The sequence below is a fragment of the Mchenga conophoros genome, linkage group LG3 (assembly GCF_057382185.1).
Source record: "Mchenga conophoros isolate Kocher_MC1m ecotype Shallow Benthic linkage group LG3, M_conophoros_male_GT1.1, whole genome shotgun sequence".
Classification (NCBI taxonomy): domain Eukaryota; kingdom Metazoa; phylum Chordata; class Actinopteri; order Cichliformes; family Cichlidae; genus Mchenga; species Mchenga conophoros.
In genome coordinates this window covers 74,632,737-74,652,291 of record NC_140528.1, presented here as the reverse complement: position 1 = coordinate 74,652,291, position 19,555 = coordinate 74,632,737, and the positions used below count along the sequence as shown (strand labels likewise).

The window sequence follows — 19,555 nt, the reverse complement described above, 5'->3', positions numbered from 1 at the left end:
GGCAAAATGTTAACACATTTTCATTTCAGCTACAACAGGAAATGACTGGAATAAAGAAACTGACTGTATATAAAAGATAGCTGTAACCATCAGTAAACAGCCGATCTCCTATTTGCAACCAGTGGTGCCGCCCCCTACTGGTCACTAGAAACAATGCAGGTTTAAAGAACTTCCGCACTGGTTTCATTTTTGTGATCCTAAAGTGAGAGTTTAAAAATAAACCCCTGGGCTTATCTTTGTCATTTTTTTATTTCTATTTATAGAGATGCCAGCATTGTTGCTACATGTATTTCTAACTTTGGACAAGTTGGAGATTTTTTGCAGATCCAACTTTTTTAGTCTCGCTTCTTTTGCTCACCTGTGGAAGCTCCTCGTCTATGCGTTGTAGGACGTCCCGATGCCTCTGCAGCAGCTTGTCGTCTCTCCTGGTCTGCGCTTCCTCCAGCTGGGATACAGAAAGGAATAAAAAAAAAAAAAAACAAAGACAGAGGAAGTGCTTTGAAGTTGATATCAATAATAGAAATATGAGCTATAAACAAGAAAAATGGACTGCTGGTGATAAAAGATGAAGTGTGTGTGCGCTAGGGCGAGTACTTACCCCACGGATTAGAGAGACAGAATCTTGAATGTGTTTCCTGTTGATCTCATTCAGTTCCCTAAAGAGAAAAATATAAGGATGAAAAGAAGAGTGAGGAATTCAATTCTTTAAGATAAGGCTGACTTTTTCTTTACTAATGCTTAAAAAAAATTATTACGATTCAGCTTTGTCTTTTTCACGGTTCTTGGCTTCACTGATGCTGTTTAGTCGTTTCCTGTCCAGGATCTTCTGGAGTTCTTTCTTCTCCCTGCAGACACAGTGACACACAGATAGTAGGTCCAAACAAGGACTATCAAATCAATCTTGCAGATAAAGCAAAAATGAAATATACCATAGTAGCTAAAAGGAGATTGTCATCCCCCAAACATCTGATACAAATTCCTTCTGACTCAGCTTTTTCCATTTGATCATTCATGTTAAATTATAATAACATAATAAAAACAAAACAAAAACTAGAAATAAATCTAAAAAAGGAGTGTTCTCTTTTTTTGGTTTCAGTAAGACGTCTGGCTGCTGCATTTTACACTTTGTTGACTCAAACAAGTGTATTATAAAAAATTGGTGCAGAGGTTTTTACAATATTGGTGCTCAGATGTGGTGTTTTCAGTTCGGTAGACACATATGACCCATAAGTCACATTTAGCTGCTGTGGCATCCAGCATTTAATATCCATTTAATAGTCCTTTAATGTACTGATTTCAGGAACGTTGGTGGGATTTTAAAACATTTAAAAAGACATACATCTTCGTCCGTCTAGCAGTGAACATTCACACTATGCCTGCATGATTGACACACGCAACATCTCCCCCAGTGGTAGAAATGGACTGACTTACTTCTCGCATAGTTCCTTGACCTTTTTCACCTGAGCTGCTTGGCATTCACTGGCAATCTCCTTCAACTTCTGGTGGGCCTAGAAACACAGCCCAGAAAAGACGACCTGTTAGCAAATCACTGCACTTTTTACAACATTGCTTCAAATCACTGACATTTGTTTATGCACAGCTCTATTAAGGTAACACCACAGCATTTCAACCAGGTTGAGGTCTGGACTTTGATTGGAGCATTGTGACACAACTACTCAGGCACTCTGTTGTAGGTTGTCTGCTGTGCTTGAGCTCAATGACCTGTTTCGTGACCCAGTTTCAGCCAAGCTTTAGCTTTTGGACAGATGTCCTCACTTTTGTCTCTAGAATACTTTGGTGTACAAAGGAGTTCATGGTTAGCTCAGTGACTGCAAGGTACCCAGGTCCTATTGCTGCAAAGCAAACCCAAATCATCCCACCTCCACCACCATGCTGGGTGTGAGTCATAAACTTTAACATTTAACACGCTAACTGAGGTCTGCAGAGCCTGAGATGAAGTTTTGGCAGTTTCTCTGAGCATTCCACGGTTTGAAGATCGTGGCATTGTGTTAACACACACGAGAATGCTCCAGCACAGAAAACTGACAAAACATTCGCTTTTCTGGAGGTTTTCACAGTACCTGATGATAAATAATCAAGTGCGCTTGATTAGCAGCCTGGCATGTGCTTACCAATTACAATTACCCTTTTAAATCTTATGGAAGTACTAGTAGTTCACAGCACTGTACATGCAAGAGCTGTGCGTGTGCGTTTATGAGAGAGAGATTACCTCTTGCAGGTGTGTTTTTTGCTTCTCTCTTTCGATTGCAAAAAGCTCTTCACGTAGTTTTAGGAGTTGCTGCATGTGAATCTCTTTCAGCTGATTCTTCTGCTTCTCCAGATCATCCAAGGCAGCCAACTCGCTCTGCACCAGTTCCTGGGACTCACTGAGGTACAATTTCAGGTAAGCAATTTCAGTATCTCCTTAACACATTTCATTAGCATTCTTTTGAAAAACTATTTTCCATCACTGGTTCCTTTTTTCATATTTTAGGATTTTTGCCCCCAACATCAGGGGAAAAATTGCCCAGTTACCCCCCATGTCCATCCTTACCTTTTCTTGAAACTGCGTTTAAGTTGTTTCTCAATCTGGCTGCGTTTCCTTTGGGTGTCAGACTGAAGCTGGGTTTTCTGGTCCTTACTTAGATTAGACACCTACACAAACCACAAAAACCAATTTATTTTTGCAGCACAAAGGCAACAAGCAACAAACTGATACTTCAATTACTAGTTTCGATAATTAAATCCGTCTGTGCGTACCTTCTTCAGATGTTTCTTGCGCAGCTCTTTGAGTTCTTTTCTTTGTTTTTTAAGGAGCTTTTCATAATGTTTATTCTGCTGCAGCTCCTCTACAGACTGAACCTTGACATCTGACAAACACACAAACCAGCGTAAATATTGCTGTAAACTTGTCATTTCCATCTTGGCCAGCCTGACCACAAAATAATTTTTGCACACTTAGCTGTGTGTGAGATTTCTGTGAAATGAGTGAAATGAATAAGCTGGGATGACCTTACCTGTTAGGACAGTACCTATGAGGTCCTCCTTCTGAGATTGTACTACGCACAAAGAGAAATAAACACAAGAGGAGACACACACACAGGGCGCATGAAATGGATGATGGACAAATGACTCAGATGCAAATAAACAGAACTTGATGCCACTGCTAGAAAAAAAGGACCGTAAAAGTCTTATTTTGAAAAGCCTGACGCTTTAACTTGTGAAAAACTGACATAGCGGACATGGATGAATTACACACACAGTGAAAGTAGGTCATTTCACAGCTTTATCAAAGACGCATATGTGAATATATTTCGTTAGGTAATTTCAACATATAATAGAGTCTTGGACCAAGACTGCACAGTGCTAATACACAGCAATACAGTTTCAAGATATCACAATTTCTATTACGCTATAGATGCAACTATAACAAGCAAACACATGTGCAGGCCTGTAGAATCTATATACTTAATCATTTAGACAAGGTTTGTGACTACCTGGTGCAGGTAACTTGATGACATCAGGGGGATCTTCCTTTGGGGGGAGGTGGGGTGTTGGGGAAGGGGAGGGGATTCCAAATCCTGGACTGAGTTCTCTCTTGTTCTCTCCTTCTTTGGGCTGGTTGGTGAGAGGCTGGGTGAAAATGGCATGTAATGAATTAAAACCTACAATAAAAGTGTGCAGGCGAAAGCAAAAGTAGAGTGTGGGGGAACTAATGTGATCAACATACCTGTCTCACCTCACTGTTGTCTTCTAAGAGACTAGCTAGCTGTGTCTCTCTCTTGTGCTTCTCACTGATATGCTTAATAGGGTTGGTGAGAGCTTCTGCATACTCTGAAGACACACACAGATATCCATGAAACAATATACAGGTTAGTGTAACTTATAGTGCTGTAAACATGGCTGACAAAATAATAATAATATGAGAATAGTTTTCATTTTTAGGGTAGATTCATTTTTTAAATCTGTTTGTGGGAGTCATGCTACCCTTTGCCCTCCATTTTGCCATGCTAAGCTAGGCTAGCTGGTTGCTAACTTTGATACCACTCATGTCTATAGAGTAAACAGTTTAATTTCAGGAAAACAGTAAATAAGTGAATTTCAAAACTAACCTTAAACTATTAAAATTGTTCCTTTAAAGCCACATGTTGCCATGTATATCATATCATAACAACTACCCAACAAACAGAGAAGACAAACATGTTAGCTAAAAGTTAGCTAAAGGTAACAATTTCAATTTCTACTTCTGTTTTTTTTAGCTAAAACGGTATGAGACTTAGATAAGTAAGTATTTCCACAAAAAGTTATTGCTCAACAGATACAATACATATAAAGAAAATGAAAGTAATTAAAAAATAATAATTAAAAAATCCAGATCCAAACACTGAAGCATGGCTTGACCAAATAATAAAACACCTTCATATGCAAGTGGGCTAGAGACAAAACTATACACAAACATGTGCTGGCTAGTGTCATCTTCAGGGTGGTCAGGTGACCACACAGCTAAATCTGCTACTAATTATTTTTTAAAAGTTGCTTCTTTAAAAGTGTTATCTATAAGCTAGGTCGAGGATATATTTGGCAAACGTTGCTGAATGCAAGAAGAAAAGAGAAATGCCTCAAAGGTTTGTGGATGTAGTTTATTTTTAGCCTGTTTGTGTGACATATTAATCCAGAGTGATGCTTGCATGGTGTCATTACCCTGGTGTTCATTAGGGATGTAGTCCTGAGCTTCAGTATAAACCAGAAGTGACGGCAGCATAAGCGGCTGGTTTAGCTCATTCTTCAGGTTGATGTAATGGTAGCCTAGAAGGAGGAAGAAATAAATAACTGACGTTAGTACAGATGGTAAAAGACCATGTACGATGTTCCCACTGAGTGCAAATAAAGTATCAGTGATGGCCTCTGATAGTGACTGTTTGATGCCAAGAGTGTTTATTTCCTTACCCGGCCTAATAGCCGAAACAGGGAGAATCCGGTGTCCAATGAACTTGCCGTTTTCCTCAAACACAGCTATTCTCAGAGAGGCCAGTGTAGGGAGGACCACCTGGAGAGTGTTGACACCACGAGAGAAGTTTAGAGAGCAAGAGATAAAGGTTTAAAAGATATGCGAACCCTGCTCTGTTCGTCTGTTACCTTGTTAAAGACAAACATTTCATCATCCCACACAGGGTCCAGCGAGTTCCCATTAGATGTTTTGGTTCTGTACTTCCTTTTTGTGTCAGCTGGAAGTCCAAAAATGTCCACTTCCACATACACACCAACCTTCTTATCTGTCAGGAACTGGCCTGAGATCACCTGGTAGATGTTGGGTTACAAATTTGTCATTTTTTCACTCACGGGAGCAACGAAATTGCAAATACTGAACTCAGATGTGTCTTACTTTAATTTTGACCGTGTTAGCGACTATGCCGTCTACTATGTTTTCTGTGAAAGGGTCAAAGTGTTTGTCTGTCCTTCTCATGAACTCTGGCTTCAACAGGTAACCGCTCAGGCCATTATACTCAAACACACCCATGTTCAGCTGCATAGGAAGGTCTAAGAGTAAGGAAGAACAAAACAGAGCAGATATTGGTATCAACCAGCATCAGAATTCCAACCTTTAATTGACTAAAGACTTTGAAAGACAACCAAATTAAAACAACTTTACAAATACATAAACCACAGTAATGATAAATGCATATTATTCATAGCTATTAATAATTGTTAGAGCGTTTAGATGGTGCCACCAGGTGTTTGCAGGGTTTATTTAGCATCTTTTCACTCAAAGCTTAATTTTAGGCCGGTTGAATTTGTCACCATTAAGGCCAGTAAAAAATGGGTTGCCCATACTCAGGTGCCAGTTCAATCCAAGCAAACACTACGATGGAGTGGCTTCAGCCTGTGCTGGGGGACAATGTTTGTGTGGCATGAAGATTTGTTGTCCACTCTGAGTCCCATTGCATGTAAAGCATGTAAAAGGGTGGACCATTTACATGGATACACCGTAATAAAATGGGAATGGTTGGTGATATTAAAGTCCTGTTTGTGGCACATTAGTATATGTGAGGGGGCAAACTCCTCAAGATGGGTGGTGACCATGGTGGCCATTTAGAAGTCGGCCATCTTGGATAGAACTTTTGCTTTTTCAATAGGAAGAGGACCATGTGACACATCAAACTTATTGGTAATGTCACAAGAAAAACAATGGTGTGCTTGGTTTCAATGTAACTTTATTCTTTCATGAGTTATTTACAAGTTTCTCTTTGTTCACAGCCATTGACATGTCGAAGAGGTTAACACGTGAGGAGCGGATCGAAATTGTGTCGATATCTGGTGAACGCAGTAACCGGGTCATTGCAGCAGATTTCAATGCAAGACACCCTACGAGACCTCCCATGCTACAGTCAGCAAACTGCTTGCCAAGTTTCGTGAAACTGGTTCAGTGTTGGATTTGCCAAAATGTGGACGCAAGAAAACTGTCACTAATGAAGAAACATCAGTGGCTGTCCTAGCTTCATTCAGCAAGAGCCCACAGCGTAGCACTCGCCGCATGTCACTGGAGAGCGGCATTAGTCGAACATCCCTTCGGCAGATATTAGCTACTCACAAATGGCACCCTTACAAACTCCAGCTACTGCAGCATCTCAACGAGGATGACCCAGATCGGTGCACAGAATTTGCAGAATGGGCAAAACAAAAATTGAAACAGGACCCTCAGTTCACGCAGAAGATTTTTTTCAGTGATGAGGCAAACTTTTATGTGAATGGTGAAGTTAACAAACAAAATCACCGCTATTGGTCTGACACTAACCCACATTGGATGGATCCCTCCAAGACTGTTGGACCAACAAAAGTGATGGTTTGGTGTGGTATATGGGGTACAACGATAGTGGGTCCATTCTTCATCAATGGAAACCTCAAGGCCACTGGATATTTGAAATTGCTACATGATGATGCGTTTCCCTCTTCATGCACTGAAGCTGGCACGTTCCCCGAGTTTTCCACAATGATGGTGCACCACCACATTATGGGTGCCAGGTCCGAGCATTCCTAGATGAACAGTTTCCTGGAAAGTGGATTGATCATTGTGGGCCAGTTGAATGGCCCCCAAGGTCTCCCGATCTGACCCCCTTAGACTTTTATCTTTGGGGTCATCTGAAGGCAATTGTCTATGGTGTGAAGATACGAGATGTGCAGCACCTGAAACTACGGATACTGGATGCCTGTGCTGGCATTTCTCCTGCGGTGTTGCTATCAGTGTGTGAAGAGTGGGAGAAGAGGGTTGCATTGACAATCCAACACAATGGGCAGCACATTGAACACATTTTATAAGTGGTCAGAAACTTGTAAATAACTCATGAAAGAATAAAGTTACGTTGAAACCAAGCACACCATTGTTTTTCTTGTGACATTACCAATAAGTTTGATGTGTCACATGGCCCTCTTCCTATTGAAAAAAAAAACAAAAGTTGTATCCAAGATGGCCGACTTCTAAATGGCCACCATGGTCATCAACCATCTTGAGGAGTTTGCCCCCTCACATATACTAATGCGCCACAAACAGGACTTTAATATCACCAACCATTCCCATTTTATTACGGTGTATCCATATAAATGGCCCACCCTGTATAAAAATAGCTCCATGTAGAATGAGGGTAGTTTGAAGTTATAGGACATCATCACTATTTTTTGGGTTAGGGTTTGAATACTTGAGTCTTTTTGGTGTTCCAAGTTAGTCCCAATTTGTTCCATGATGTGAATGCAAAGGGTTTGCTGTCTTACAGTTTAGGCTTAACTTTTAAACACATCCAGTTTCTTTATGTCCAAGACTAAAAGTAGCACAACTTACCAAGTGTCTGGAAGTTTAGCGCCACCATCTGGCATCCGACGTTCCAGAAAAGCTGAGGCATGTAGTTGGAGCTGTCTACTCTTGTTCCTTTAGGATAGATTCGGCTCAGCTGGTTCTTATTGTACCTGGAGGAGTCCTGCTAAGGATTAACACTGTATACAGAGGTAGAGTGTTGCACATGTGCAGAAACTATTTATTTATTACACACTGTAAACTGCACCAGAAAAAAAGAGTCACTGGTGTTTGGTCTAAGGTCGAGATCAAAACCAGATGAGACATTTTCCTCCATCAATAATGTCAAAAACTGTTGAGAAGGACTGACAGCGCAGCTGATATTTAGAGAAACACAGTTGTTTGGTTGATTTTCTACAGTCAGATGAGAAAACTGATACTACTTTCAATGTCCGCTAAAACTGAGGCTACAGTCTGATGGGCGGTTAACTTGAAGCACGAACATTAGAAATGAGGGAGAAAAGCTAGCCCGCCTAACTACACAGACAGGAAAGTATGCCTACCAGCAGTTTTTGTGCGTTTAATCTTTATTCCTAAGATTTGAGAAAGTCAGTACACCCAGTAAATAATAATTCAGCAAGTAAATTCTCATGAAACCATAAATTGTACTTTTTAAACCTTGCCCAAATACTTCTTTTTACCACTTTTAAACTTAAGCTTGCAAGGATACTCAACAAACTCTATAGGGAAGCTCTTCAGGGCATCCATGCCTTTGGTTTCAACAAACGATGACATCTCAAAGAACCTCTTCCTCTCTGTTGAAAGAAATGAGAAGCAAAGGGGGAAAAAAACAAGTCAGAATAACCTGTGACAAGATGATGCTACCTGCGAGTGAGTCTGTTTGGCTAATGAGCTACACCATAAACACGGCTGCTCCTCTCACTCGCAGTTTTTGCCTGATAAAGTGAATGCATCCTTCCTTTTCCGTTAAGCACTCACACACACACTTACTAGCTGCCCATTCAAAGGTCTTAAATTTGACGGGTTCAATGTAGTTGACGAGATTTGACATCTCCTCCGTGGCGTTCGCCTCGCTGCTGGCGGTACCCTGCGGGAGGCAGATACCACTAATCCATAAAGCAGCCTAATACCAGCCAGTCAAACAATCCATCAGTCCTCTTGCTGGCACCTACCTCGTCGGAGTTTGGCTTTTTCAGCTCTGCCACCGACTCGTCCTCCTCCTCCTCCTCGCTCTCTCCTTCACCTCCTGGTAGGGTGTGATTAGAAAAAGTAACTTTACATAAGACAACTTCTACAATGTGCTGGGATCCTTTGTTTCTTCAACCCACCAATGGACTTCCGAGGCTCGGAGTCTTTCACCATCCTTTCAGCCAGCTTTTCCTCTCCATTGGACAGGAGTTGGCTTCCCTCTTCTGTCAGAGGGCAGTCTACACACGCAACAGCAAACTATCAGCTTAACAGGAATTCTTTTGATCGTCTACATCAACTTCGTTTTCAGTTACAATCATTTACCACATTACAAAGGCTAAGTTGATGTTATTATCCCAGCAGGGGAGAACGGGTGATTGCCTGCACTTTACCGTTGTGAGGCGAAGACTGCTCCCCTGGCTCTTTGCGCCTTATGCTGCCACTCTCAGAGGGTCGGTGATGGTGATGTTTCTTCTTGTTTTTGATAAGAATCTTCCCCATCAATTCCTGCGGCGAAGGCAGCAGCTGACCTTCGCTCAGCTAAAATCACAAGGATAACACCATGCTGTCAGAGGGAGGAGAATAATGTAGTCGCATTGACGAGCTTCTTGATATTTAAATATAATGAGAAGAGGTATTTTAGAGCTACACATATTTGACTAGAAAATACGATTTTTGTGCTCCTTCTTTTCTGCAAGTTTTGCCCTTTTTCTTTATCATATTATATCGTTTTGGTTTTTGCTTTTCTTGCAAGCTATTCTACTTTACTTCGAGCTGTTCTACGGTTAACGTTATAGGTGATGTAACACAGTAATTTTCTAGCTTTGGGGATAAATAAAGCATCTTTTCTTATCTTTACTTGACTGAATGAGCTGAGCAATAAAAAGAAGCACATGTGCCTTTATCTGAGATGAATAATGAGTCTGCGCTAAAAGAAGCAAAGCAAACAAGGTCACAGTTTTCAACAGTTTGGTAATGTTAAACTGGCCTCTATGACTCTTGAAACTAGAAATGCATAGGCTAAAATAAGTGTTGAAACTCCTCCAATTTTCTAAGTAAATATATCTCTAAAGGTGCTATTGACGTGAAATTCTCACCAAATGTCAGCAAGTGATGCAAGTGTTCAACGCGCTTACTGAAATGTATTTAATACTGAGCAAAAGCCTCCTGTATGGAGAAACTAGTCGCATGCTTTGCTAAGGTGTGATTTTGGCCCATTCATCCACACAAACACTCTTCAAATCCTGATTTTTTAAATTGGATCCGGGTCAGGTGATTGGCCGGGCCGTTCTAGCAGCTTTATTTTCTTTCTCTAAAACAAATTAAGTTTCTTTGGCTGTGTGTTTGGGATCATTGTCTTGCTGCAACATCAATCCTCATTTCATCATCATCATCATCCTAGCAGATGGCAGCAGATTCTTAATCAAGAATGTCTTGGTACATTTTCCATTCACCCATCCTTCCTTGTTAGCTTCCTTTTATCTGAAGCTTGCCAGTGCTGCTTGCTAGAACAGCGACACCACACCGTGATGTTCACATCTCCAAACTTCACTCTTGGTGTGGTGTTTTCGGGGTGAAATGCAGTCCCTTTGACCTTCAGACATGGTGTGACTTATTGCATCCAAATGGTTCAATTTTGGTCTCATCTGACAAGACTATAGACTCCCAGTATTTCACAGGCTTGTCTAAATGTTGTTCAGCAAACTTTAAACATGCTTCTTCAGCCTTGTATGATGAGCGTGCATACAGGGCATGGCGGTTGACTGCATGATTTATGGTTTTCTTTGAAACAATGGTGCCTGCTGACTGCAGGTCTTTCTGTAGATCTTGTGGGGACCACCTGGTCGTTGCTGGTTTATGGTGAAATGATGTCATTTCCACTTCTGGATTATGGCCTCAACAGTGTTTGCTTGAACCTTCAATAGTTTAGAAATTGTTCTGTAACCAGTGCCATTAGTATGTTTTGCAACAATAAGGTTGTGAGAGAGCTCATTGGCTTTACCCATGATGAGATGTTTCTACCTTGGTAATTACATTTTTTTATAGGCCATCGGTTGGGACTGAACCAGCTGATACTTCTTGTTCGTTTGTTTGTGCGTTGTGAAACCAAAAGCCAAGACGGGTCAGGTTACAAGCTGATCGGCATAAGGAGTGCAATCGTATTTGATGGTTTGTAAATTGAGTAACACCGTGACAGGCGAGTAAAAAGATATTAGTGTCTTAATAATTTGCCTTGAGGAACAGCAAATGTAATTATTAAAACTAAAAAAAAAAAAAAACTTCAAAGTTGTTATATAAATAAAAAGGGACAAATTGTATATTTTTAGAGATACAGAGAGACTCAGAAAGAGAGAGAAAGAGTGATCATCTAAAACTGAAAAAACAAACACATGACCTAAACCCCCCACGCATTCACACCACTGAATGTGGAACTACATGAGGGTGCTGCTAATTATCATTTAAAAACTCATTGTAGCCGTGGAAAAACATCAAAAGCCAACTTCTAGCCTATAGCACCATCAAGTGCAGTATATACCAAGATGATGCTCTATCCTTTTTGCTGATTTGCTTTTATCTGAACCCCCTCGCTGAGCTGATTATAAAACAAGTACATGGCTAAAGATTCAAATCTAGGCTGATCATTGGCTACCTGGTATAAATGGAGGTCTTCAAGTCATGCACTAGAGCTATGTTCAGGCTCGTGGGATGTTACCTTTCATTATAAACCCCATTAAAAAGGCTGAGTACACATGAAACAGCTAGAAGCCTGTTATCTGTCTTTGCTAATACACTGTTCACTGAGTGCAGGGTTTAGAAACTTTGGGTTCTATTTGGGTGAACGGGGGGGAAAAAGCTTCAAGTTTTTCAGCCCAGCAGTGACCCGATCTGTTCAGACATCTGGAGTCATTTGGACTTTTACACTTTTAAGATAAGATAAAACTTTATTAATCCCTCGGGTGGGTTCCTCTGGGAAATTCGGTACTTTTACAAGTGTGGCAGCAGCAAATTGAGGGAAAAGTTCAGCATCCACATCAGAGATGACTTACTGGATATTTCTCCAATGGCTCGATGAGCAGCGCATCTCCAAAGATTGTCCTGCAGTACTCTGCCATCTTAGCCTGCTGCTTTGCTCTGAAAGGACAGAGGAAATGGTTGGTTGGTTGGTTTAGTGTCCTAAAAATCATTAACCCAATAAACCCTTCATTGGTTTAGGAATGTTTTGCACTCTGAACACTGCACATGTTACAGAGCGAGCATTTCCTTCAAAGGATTGGATTTGCATCTGGTCTGGTATTAAATAACCTGAACTCAAGCGTGCTGTGCTTATCCCTAATGCAAAGAGTCTGCAGAAGACCAAATCATCTGAATACTCCTGACAAAACACACAGACGTGCAACTTACGAATCCACGTGGTTTTCAAAGGACAGGATGACGGGGTATGGCGAGGTCTTGAAAGCACTCTCTGCTATGGCTTCAATCACTTCCTGCAGTCAAGACAAGAATGATAAAAACTCAAAACTGGACACAATCCCTCAGCACAGGTTTTGTTTGTTGAAAATTACTCCACATTAAATTTTTTACAAGAGTAAAAAATGACACAAAACTGCAACTGATCAAGCTGATGAAGAGGAAAACAAAAACGTCAAAGAGAGCAGAATTGTGCCTGTGACATTTCTGCAGCAGCTCCCACCTTAAAGGGGATCTCAGTGGTCATGGTGAACCCGTGGGTGATGTAGGGTTCTTCATCTTGTGGTCGGCCCTTCCAGCAGTCCAGCTCAATACAGCGACAACCGGTGAGCAGCACCTGCCTATACATCTCCACCGAAGAATTCCCGGTCAGCTGGCCCACTAAGATACGAGAAGAGCTATGGGTTCAGAACCAAAAAGCGCCCAGCAAATGAACCATCACGCTTGCATGCATGCCGTTTACATGTCACACCTGTGAGGTACGTGTTGTGTGACGAGTTGATAAAGTAGTGAGAGAGCGGTTGGTTCATGTCGTCGATGATGTCCAGCCTCTCTGGAGGTACGATGGTGTTTTCCTCTCCCCCCAGATACCGACTGAATGCCTGCAAACTGATTTGGTCTGCAAGAAAGAACGCGATGACAGCGTTTCAAAACAGCCGGAAACATCCCAACAGATCAAAGACTGCTGTTCTTAGGAGAGGCATCAACAGGCGCAGAGGGCAGCCAGATGTGATCGCTGCAGCAGGACAGCCAATCATCTCGCAGATCGCGGACTAACATAGTTATGGCTGTGCTGCTAATTTGTTCACAGGTTTATTAATATAATAACACAGATAAAGAACAGCCTTAGTACTTTACCAACGTTTTTTGGCCTGCTATCGCTTCATCAGGGTCATCAAGAACTATAGTGCATACAGCACTTTAAATAACATGCGTGTTTGAGGAGAAAGAGATGAAATTGTAATAGGTCAGTTTTAAAAACAACCAATCATATCCACTGATTCAGCTCTGAATAAAAGCCTGATGCCACACAGAGAGTTACAGACCTCTCTCCAGCTGACTGGTGTTGGTCTCGTATTTCTCCATGATCTGTCGGACTTGGTCTCTTTTCAGTGGGGGGTAGAGCACCTCGTTTAGTCTGGAGTCTCTCTGCCTGCGGTTGATGAAGTCCATTAGCTGGTCCAAAGAGATGAACGGCTTCCTCTTGGAGCCACTGGAGCAGAGACAAAATAAGAGTCCGAGTGTATAACATGTACGCAAGAGTTTTACTAGAAATCCTAAGACTATAGCTAGAGCATCCTTAAAGCGCACCTTTCCTCAAAGATGCTCTGGATCTCAGGTCGAAGACATAAGTTGTCCAGAAGCTTCTGGAAGGCATCCCAGGTGATATCATCTGGCTTTATTCCCTCTGACTGAAGCAAAAAGACAGATTTGATTTTATAAACAGGCTCTGCCTCAAGCACACACATTGATAAGTTAATAAACAACAGACAGCATTACATTACACTGCTATGTGCTGTTGTCTAGAGAGAATATTAACAGGCTTTTATAAGCTGCATTGCTCTGAGTACCCAGCAGGAGGCTCCAGAGTACAGCAATCTACAGAGAAATGCTGACAGCACATTTTGCACAATCTGGTATCGCTTCAAGAAAAAAAAAAAGTCTTGTGACTTCAAACTGATTTTAGGAAAGATTGCACTGACTCATCAAAAAAAAAATTTTTAAATAAATAAATAAATAAAAAACTAATTTTACCTCAAACCCACAGGGCTGAGGTACTGTACACAGCAGATACAAGCAAAGATTAGCAGAAAGTTGTTTTAGAAAGAGTCTTAGTAGAAAGCATGTTACCATGATTAACATTTTAACCGCAGGCACACTGTCGAGAAAACAAGATTCATGGCAATCTTTAGTTTGCTGTGTAAATTGGTTTATTTCCATTGTTGCTAAAATGAACTTCAAGAGGTTTTTATTGGGTGTGAAAGAAAGTACTGTAAGAGAAAGAGTTGCACTTTGTGTAATAATTAAAAAGTTTAGCAAAACACTACGAGCAAGTTGCAGTAATCAAAGCTAGTCAGTTAGCTAGCTATACTATGTTTAGCTAGCTATATGTAGTAGCTGAAGCAGCCAGTTTACCTGTTCATTTATTAGTTCACCTGTATTTTCAGTGCTTTCACCGCATTATTAAACCGTTTCATCAATTTGTATTTTAGTATGCAGTTATTTTATGTACAACAAAGGATTTACATTTGTATGTTAGCTTGCTAGGTGGTTTTTAACTCAGGGTAAAATGTGGCTACAGATAAAAGCTAGAAATGTTAGAAGCTGTGTTTAAAAACTGTGAGGCCAATATTATTTGAATACAAACATGCCTCTAAGAGCAGCATGTTAACTGTTGTGTAAGAGTACAGGCAGCAGCTAGCCTCTCTCTGTAACAAAATCCACAAACAAGCATTTCACGTGTTATGTCTTGTCCTGCAACCCACTGAAATCTTACTATTTTCTGTTATTGCTACTCTTCCACAGGCCTGCCAACTTTTGTTGCCTTCCTTGCACTGCAAAGACACACCAAGAACACAACTATATGCAACGCCTCCGCAGTTCAGTTCATTTCAGCCATTCTCGATACATACACCAGTTCACCAAACCCATATGTCGACTATCCATGTGATCAGTGATTTTATTGAGTGATTACCTTGTTATTAATGAGGCCACACTGCTCCAGAGCTGTCTCCACTCTCTTTTTATCAGAAAACATCTTGATGACACTAAAAGACAAAGTACAAAATCACATTCAGATCAAATGTTTACAGTGACGCGTGCAAGCAAAAAGAGTCAGAAACCTAAGAAGTGATTGTAAACATAAAAAAATCAGAGTCACTATAAAAGAGCCGAGAGAGAAAGTGGAAGAGAGACAAAGAAGAGGAAAAGAAAGAAGAAGTGAGGAGCAGTTTAAAAGTGGTTGGTGAGGGTGGTACTCACTTCTTCACTGGAATCTTCCCTTCCTGGTTCACTTGAAGCTTTAACTTCGTGTACCTGACAAAGACAAAGAACAGTCAAGTATGAGTATTTTTTAATCATCGAAAATTCGCAGTATTGTAGGACGGCACGCACACAAACTCTTACGCTTTGTAAAGAAAGGTGTTCCGCGATACATTCTGGGAAAGTATGTTTGTGGACAAAGCGAACAGCTCATCTGTCCAAATCTGGAAACACACAGACATGAAAGGGATAAAAGACGGTTGTTTGACTGTTCACCTCATGTTAAACCTTGGTGAAACAGTTACTATATACAGTGTAGCAGACACACACAGGAATTAATCTCTGTTTTTAGCTACTTAACATACGCACGCCTTTATGTCAAAGTAAAGTAAGCAATCAGCTCAAGGCTTGAGGGAATAAAGTCAGCTGTACAGGTAGGAGTGCAGTGGGGGACATGAGGATGGAAAAGAGGAAAGAAAAGGAGGAAATACATTAAACTATAAATTATTTGGACAGTTAAGCTAGTTAAGAATTGTGGTTACCTTCGCTACATCCTCTTGCATGGCCTGGAAGTTGAGGAAAGAAACGTTGACCAGGTCATTGCCATAGACGACGGTTAACAGCTTCCCTTCTCCGTTCACCTCCTTAGTAAGGCCCAGCACTTCTTTCACCTTTGCGTCCTGGCACACAAAGATATTTATGCTTTTTCAGGATGTTTCATTACACGGACACGATCTAGCAAATTCAACAACGATCTGAACACTGAGCGGACAGATAAAACTCGTCCGTGTCTCCATCTCCTGAGGATATTAAATGTGATGCATGCGGTGTAGCGCCCTGATCTAATTAACCAAACGACTCTTTCCTCCTTTTTAGCCCAGCCCTGTGTTCCCTCCACCAACTCTCTCTAACACTCAATGGCTTTCTGTCAATTATAGATCACTCTTGTGACATCATGTCTCTCTTTCATTTCAGTTAAATACATTAGCCAGGAGCACTCTTTATAGACTGTTTATAGGGAATATAGTGCTAAAGAAACACGCAAAATGCTCAAAGACGGCGTCCATACTACCAATGTTCACATATCAACATATGAAAATACAGAATCTGTAGGTAAGGGGCACAAATTCGAGCAGGATTTGGTTGGAAGCAGGTAAATACTTCACATGGAGACCAAATCAGGAAGTCTCACCCCAGACTGTAAATCTCAAAGGTGTCGTACAGTCGCTGACGGTTTCCTAGATTCACAGATGCTAACATGAGAGAGGAAGTGCAACCATGAATTATGAGAAGGCTCTTTAATAACAGAGATATCATCCACTGATTATAGCAGGTTTAGTCAATATTTCTAATGCACTTTTCATACTATAACCACGGTATGACATAAAAAATAAGACTTTATCTTACCATTTCAAGAACCATTTGTAATAAACACTTTAACGTGCAGAATGAACTCGCCACACATCTGTGTTTGAATTGTTTACCACTAATACGCGCCCATATTTCACACTCTGCCTTGGTCAGATCTAGGCTCTTACACAATGACTTCCTCACTAACAGTCGCTGGTTATATCACTTCCTGTCTGATAGTCCATCTGTCATCAGCCTCATTAGCACTCCGTCACCTTTGCACCATCAGCTGAGAGAGGAAACGCACATGAATCGTTTGGCGACAGTCACATTTGAGCATCACGTTTGTGGTCAGGGGACAAAGTAACAGCTTCTCCCCCCTCTTTTCTCCCACACAGGCATAAACAAATATTACCAACCTTTGGCTGTTTGGCATACTTTCCCGTTCTGGTGTCCCTGATGTAACTGATGTCCAAAATCTCGACATCCTACAGGAGAGGAATATCAAAAGATTTGTGTTATCACAAACACTCAGTGAAAGCGTGTGAGAGCAGGACAACTAATCTTTATCAGTCAGCCTATTAAACGGGTGGGGAAAGAGGAAATTGTGAGGTGTAAGTTCATCTGTTTCTACACAGTGTCATGCACACATATATTGTTTCCCTGACTCTGAGGGCTTCTGATGTGATACATGATTATAAATCAAGAAATACTTGATGGACTCATAGAAATAAATAGAGGAAAAACAGATCTAATACACAGGATCCATGCAGCACAAATAAAAGCCCTTACACTCTCTGTGCAGAGAGCTGGACTGATTAAAATAAAGTGCATCCATTCATCAAAGAGAAATTTGGGTGAAATGATCACATGTGTTTCTGGTGGTTCTGAATCTATTTTTATTAGTTATTAGGAGGTTTTGGGGTTTTTTGGATTATCAAAATCTCGATTAGAAAACGTGCTTTAACCAATAACGGTGGCCGAGCCTCCTTACGCACCACCGCTCTCGTGTCACATACGGGTTTTAAACATATTATTTACTGCTGTTAGCAGTTTATGTAAGACGCAGCGAACAGAAATGCTGATAGAGCAAAAGTCTGCTGCTCTTGCATGGAGCAGTGTGGGAGAAAGAGAAAAAACTTGAATAAAAGCCTGTGCAAGAAATTAATTCCTCAGGCAAAAAGCTCATGCGCCGTCTACCTCGTTCCATTAAAACCTCTTTTATTTATCTTTCATCAGACTCCACCGCTTCTCTAGACACAAGACACAAGCAGTGACATATGAATTGTGCGGGTGACGGAAGACAGAAAATGGCAAGGGACTCTGCACACACACAGGGAGGACAGATCTTTGGAGAACATTTGCATGTTTGATGCTGCGGCACAAATATATACACACATGAACGCATGCACGCACATGCAAACGAGTGAAAAACGGAGACAGAAACGAGTGAAAAAGAGGTACTCTGTAATAGCGACTGGCAACAATTACACCCTTAGCCTCGAGGTGACGAGGGGAGACAAAAATGGAAGGGTCGGACAGGAGGAGGGGAGCGTGGTCGTAAATCCAGCCATAAACACACGTGAGGATGCATGCATCGCCTTGTGTAAATATTTGTTTAGTCCAACACTCGTTCCCCAAAGCTGTTTTTACTTCATCCATGTCACCAAGTCACTTCTTTTTATCCTCGCTTGCCCTTCTGGGTCTGAGCGGCTTTGCTTTAAAAACCTTATGACTCTGCTTTATGATTTCATCAGTGAAAAATATAAAGCATTTGTGTTTTTTTGCACGAGTCTGCACTCGTTTATGTTGTCAAACATGCCATTTTCATTCCTTTTCCGTGTTCTGCTCACACTGTATGCTCTGTCCAACATAACAGCAAAAACATTTCACAGTATTTAAACTCGTCCCTTCCTGATTCCTATGTCATTATTACACTCGGGTTGTGATTTTACCGCCCTGCAGACTGTCTCCTCCCCCGGGATTGGTTGCGAGTATTAAAGGTCAGAAGTGTTGGACCAATTGGATTAAACTCTGTCTCAAACCTTGTCCTCTGATTGGCCTGTGGAGAATAACTTGCTTCCTGGGGGAATAAACCACTTCTGGGTCTGTAGGACACACATTTATGTGCGCACGCACATGTCTTCTCTCCCACAGGCCATGGTTTCATTCTGCCTTTGCCATGGTGACTCCTTGGAGACCACAGAAATGAGTCTACAAGTTGGTCTGCGGACTGTGTGTGCGCACGTCCTTAACAGTTAACATTTTTGCACTCTAACACACACGCACTCAACACCAGTGATAATGCACGCAGACATATCCTTGATGTGCAGGTTGCAACTTGTGAAACATCCTGACCTGTTGAGCAAGACAGGGTGTGTATGTGTGAGTGTGCAAGCGCATGTGTGTCTGTGTGTGGAAGAGCCTTGCAAGTCAGTGCACATTGGATACACAGAACGCGAGAAAACCTTCACGCAGGATGAGTACGAATGTGTCAGCATGTGATCGGCAGAATGTGCCAAATGAAATCTGTGTTTTGCCACTAGGTCGTGTTTCCAAGTGCATGACGTGGTGTGTGAGTCTGTGTGAAGGTCGATCTTCTCTGAAAGCACATTCCTGACATATTCCATCCTTCTGCCCATTTGGCGTGTGTGTGCATCCGTGTGCTTCAGTGTGTAATATTTAAGCTAGTAACGGCAGCTGTAGCGCTCCATTCATCTTTTCTGTGCAAAGACCAAACACAGCTCCCTCTATTTATCACTT

At 41.3% G+C, this 19,555-nt stretch overlaps 1 protein-coding gene across 3 annotated transcripts in view; it reads right to left on the bottom strand.

The window, feature by feature from the left end:
- plcb3 (phospholipase C, beta 3 (phosphatidylinositol-specific)) overlaps positions 1 to 19,555 on the bottom strand; it is a 59,778-nt gene that overhangs the window by 6,391 nt on the left and 33,832 nt on the right. For 2 of the 3 annotated variants that reach the window (XM_085267208.1, XM_085267210.1), the window contains 31 exons: positions 17,212 to 17,280; positions 15,985 to 16,122; positions 15,587 to 15,666; positions 15,443 to 15,496; positions 15,156 to 15,228; positions 13,772 to 13,872; positions 13,507 to 13,673; positions 12,933 to 13,079; positions 12,684 to 12,841; positions 12,395 to 12,477; positions 12,040 to 12,124; positions 9,385 to 9,532; positions 9,133 to 9,231; positions 8,977 to 9,050; positions 8,795 to 8,891; positions 8,514 to 8,598; positions 7,832 to 7,956; positions 5,384 to 5,538; positions 5,137 to 5,298; positions 4,948 to 5,047; positions 4,702 to 4,806; positions 3,731 to 3,834; positions 3,498 to 3,633; positions 3,018 to 3,059; positions 2,761 to 2,870; positions 2,555 to 2,655; positions 2,231 to 2,387; positions 1,432 to 1,508; positions 756 to 845; positions 599 to 656; positions 359 to 445 (listed from right to left, as the gene is read on the bottom strand). In XM_085267208.1, the coding sequence (XP_085123334.1) occupies positions 359 to 445; positions 599 to 656; positions 756 to 845; positions 1,432 to 1,508; positions 2,231 to 2,387; positions 2,555 to 2,655; positions 2,761 to 2,870; positions 3,018 to 3,059; positions 3,498 to 3,633; positions 3,731 to 3,834; positions 4,702 to 4,806; positions 4,948 to 5,047; positions 5,137 to 5,298; positions 5,384 to 5,538; positions 7,832 to 7,956; positions 8,514 to 8,598; positions 8,795 to 8,891; positions 8,977 to 9,050; positions 9,133 to 9,231; positions 9,385 to 9,532; positions 12,040 to 12,124; positions 12,395 to 12,477; positions 12,684 to 12,841; positions 12,933 to 13,079; positions 13,507 to 13,673; positions 13,772 to 13,872; positions 15,156 to 15,228; positions 15,443 to 15,496; positions 15,587 to 15,666; positions 15,985 to 16,122; positions 17,212 to 17,280 (3,267 nt within the window). The remainder of the gene's footprint in view (positions 1 to 358; positions 446 to 598; positions 657 to 755; positions 846 to 1,431; positions 1,509 to 2,230; positions 2,388 to 2,554; positions 2,656 to 2,760; positions 2,871 to 3,017; positions 3,060 to 3,497; positions 3,634 to 3,730; positions 3,835 to 4,701; positions 4,807 to 4,947; positions 5,048 to 5,136; positions 5,299 to 5,383; positions 5,539 to 7,831; positions 7,957 to 8,513; positions 8,599 to 8,794; positions 8,892 to 8,976; positions 9,051 to 9,132; positions 9,232 to 9,384; positions 9,533 to 12,039; positions 12,125 to 12,394; positions 12,478 to 12,683; positions 12,842 to 12,932; positions 13,080 to 13,506; positions 13,674 to 13,771; positions 13,873 to 15,155; positions 15,229 to 15,442; positions 15,497 to 15,586; positions 15,667 to 15,984; positions 16,123 to 17,211; positions 17,281 to 19,555) is intronic. The other variant, XM_085267209.1, reaches the window with a different exon arrangement.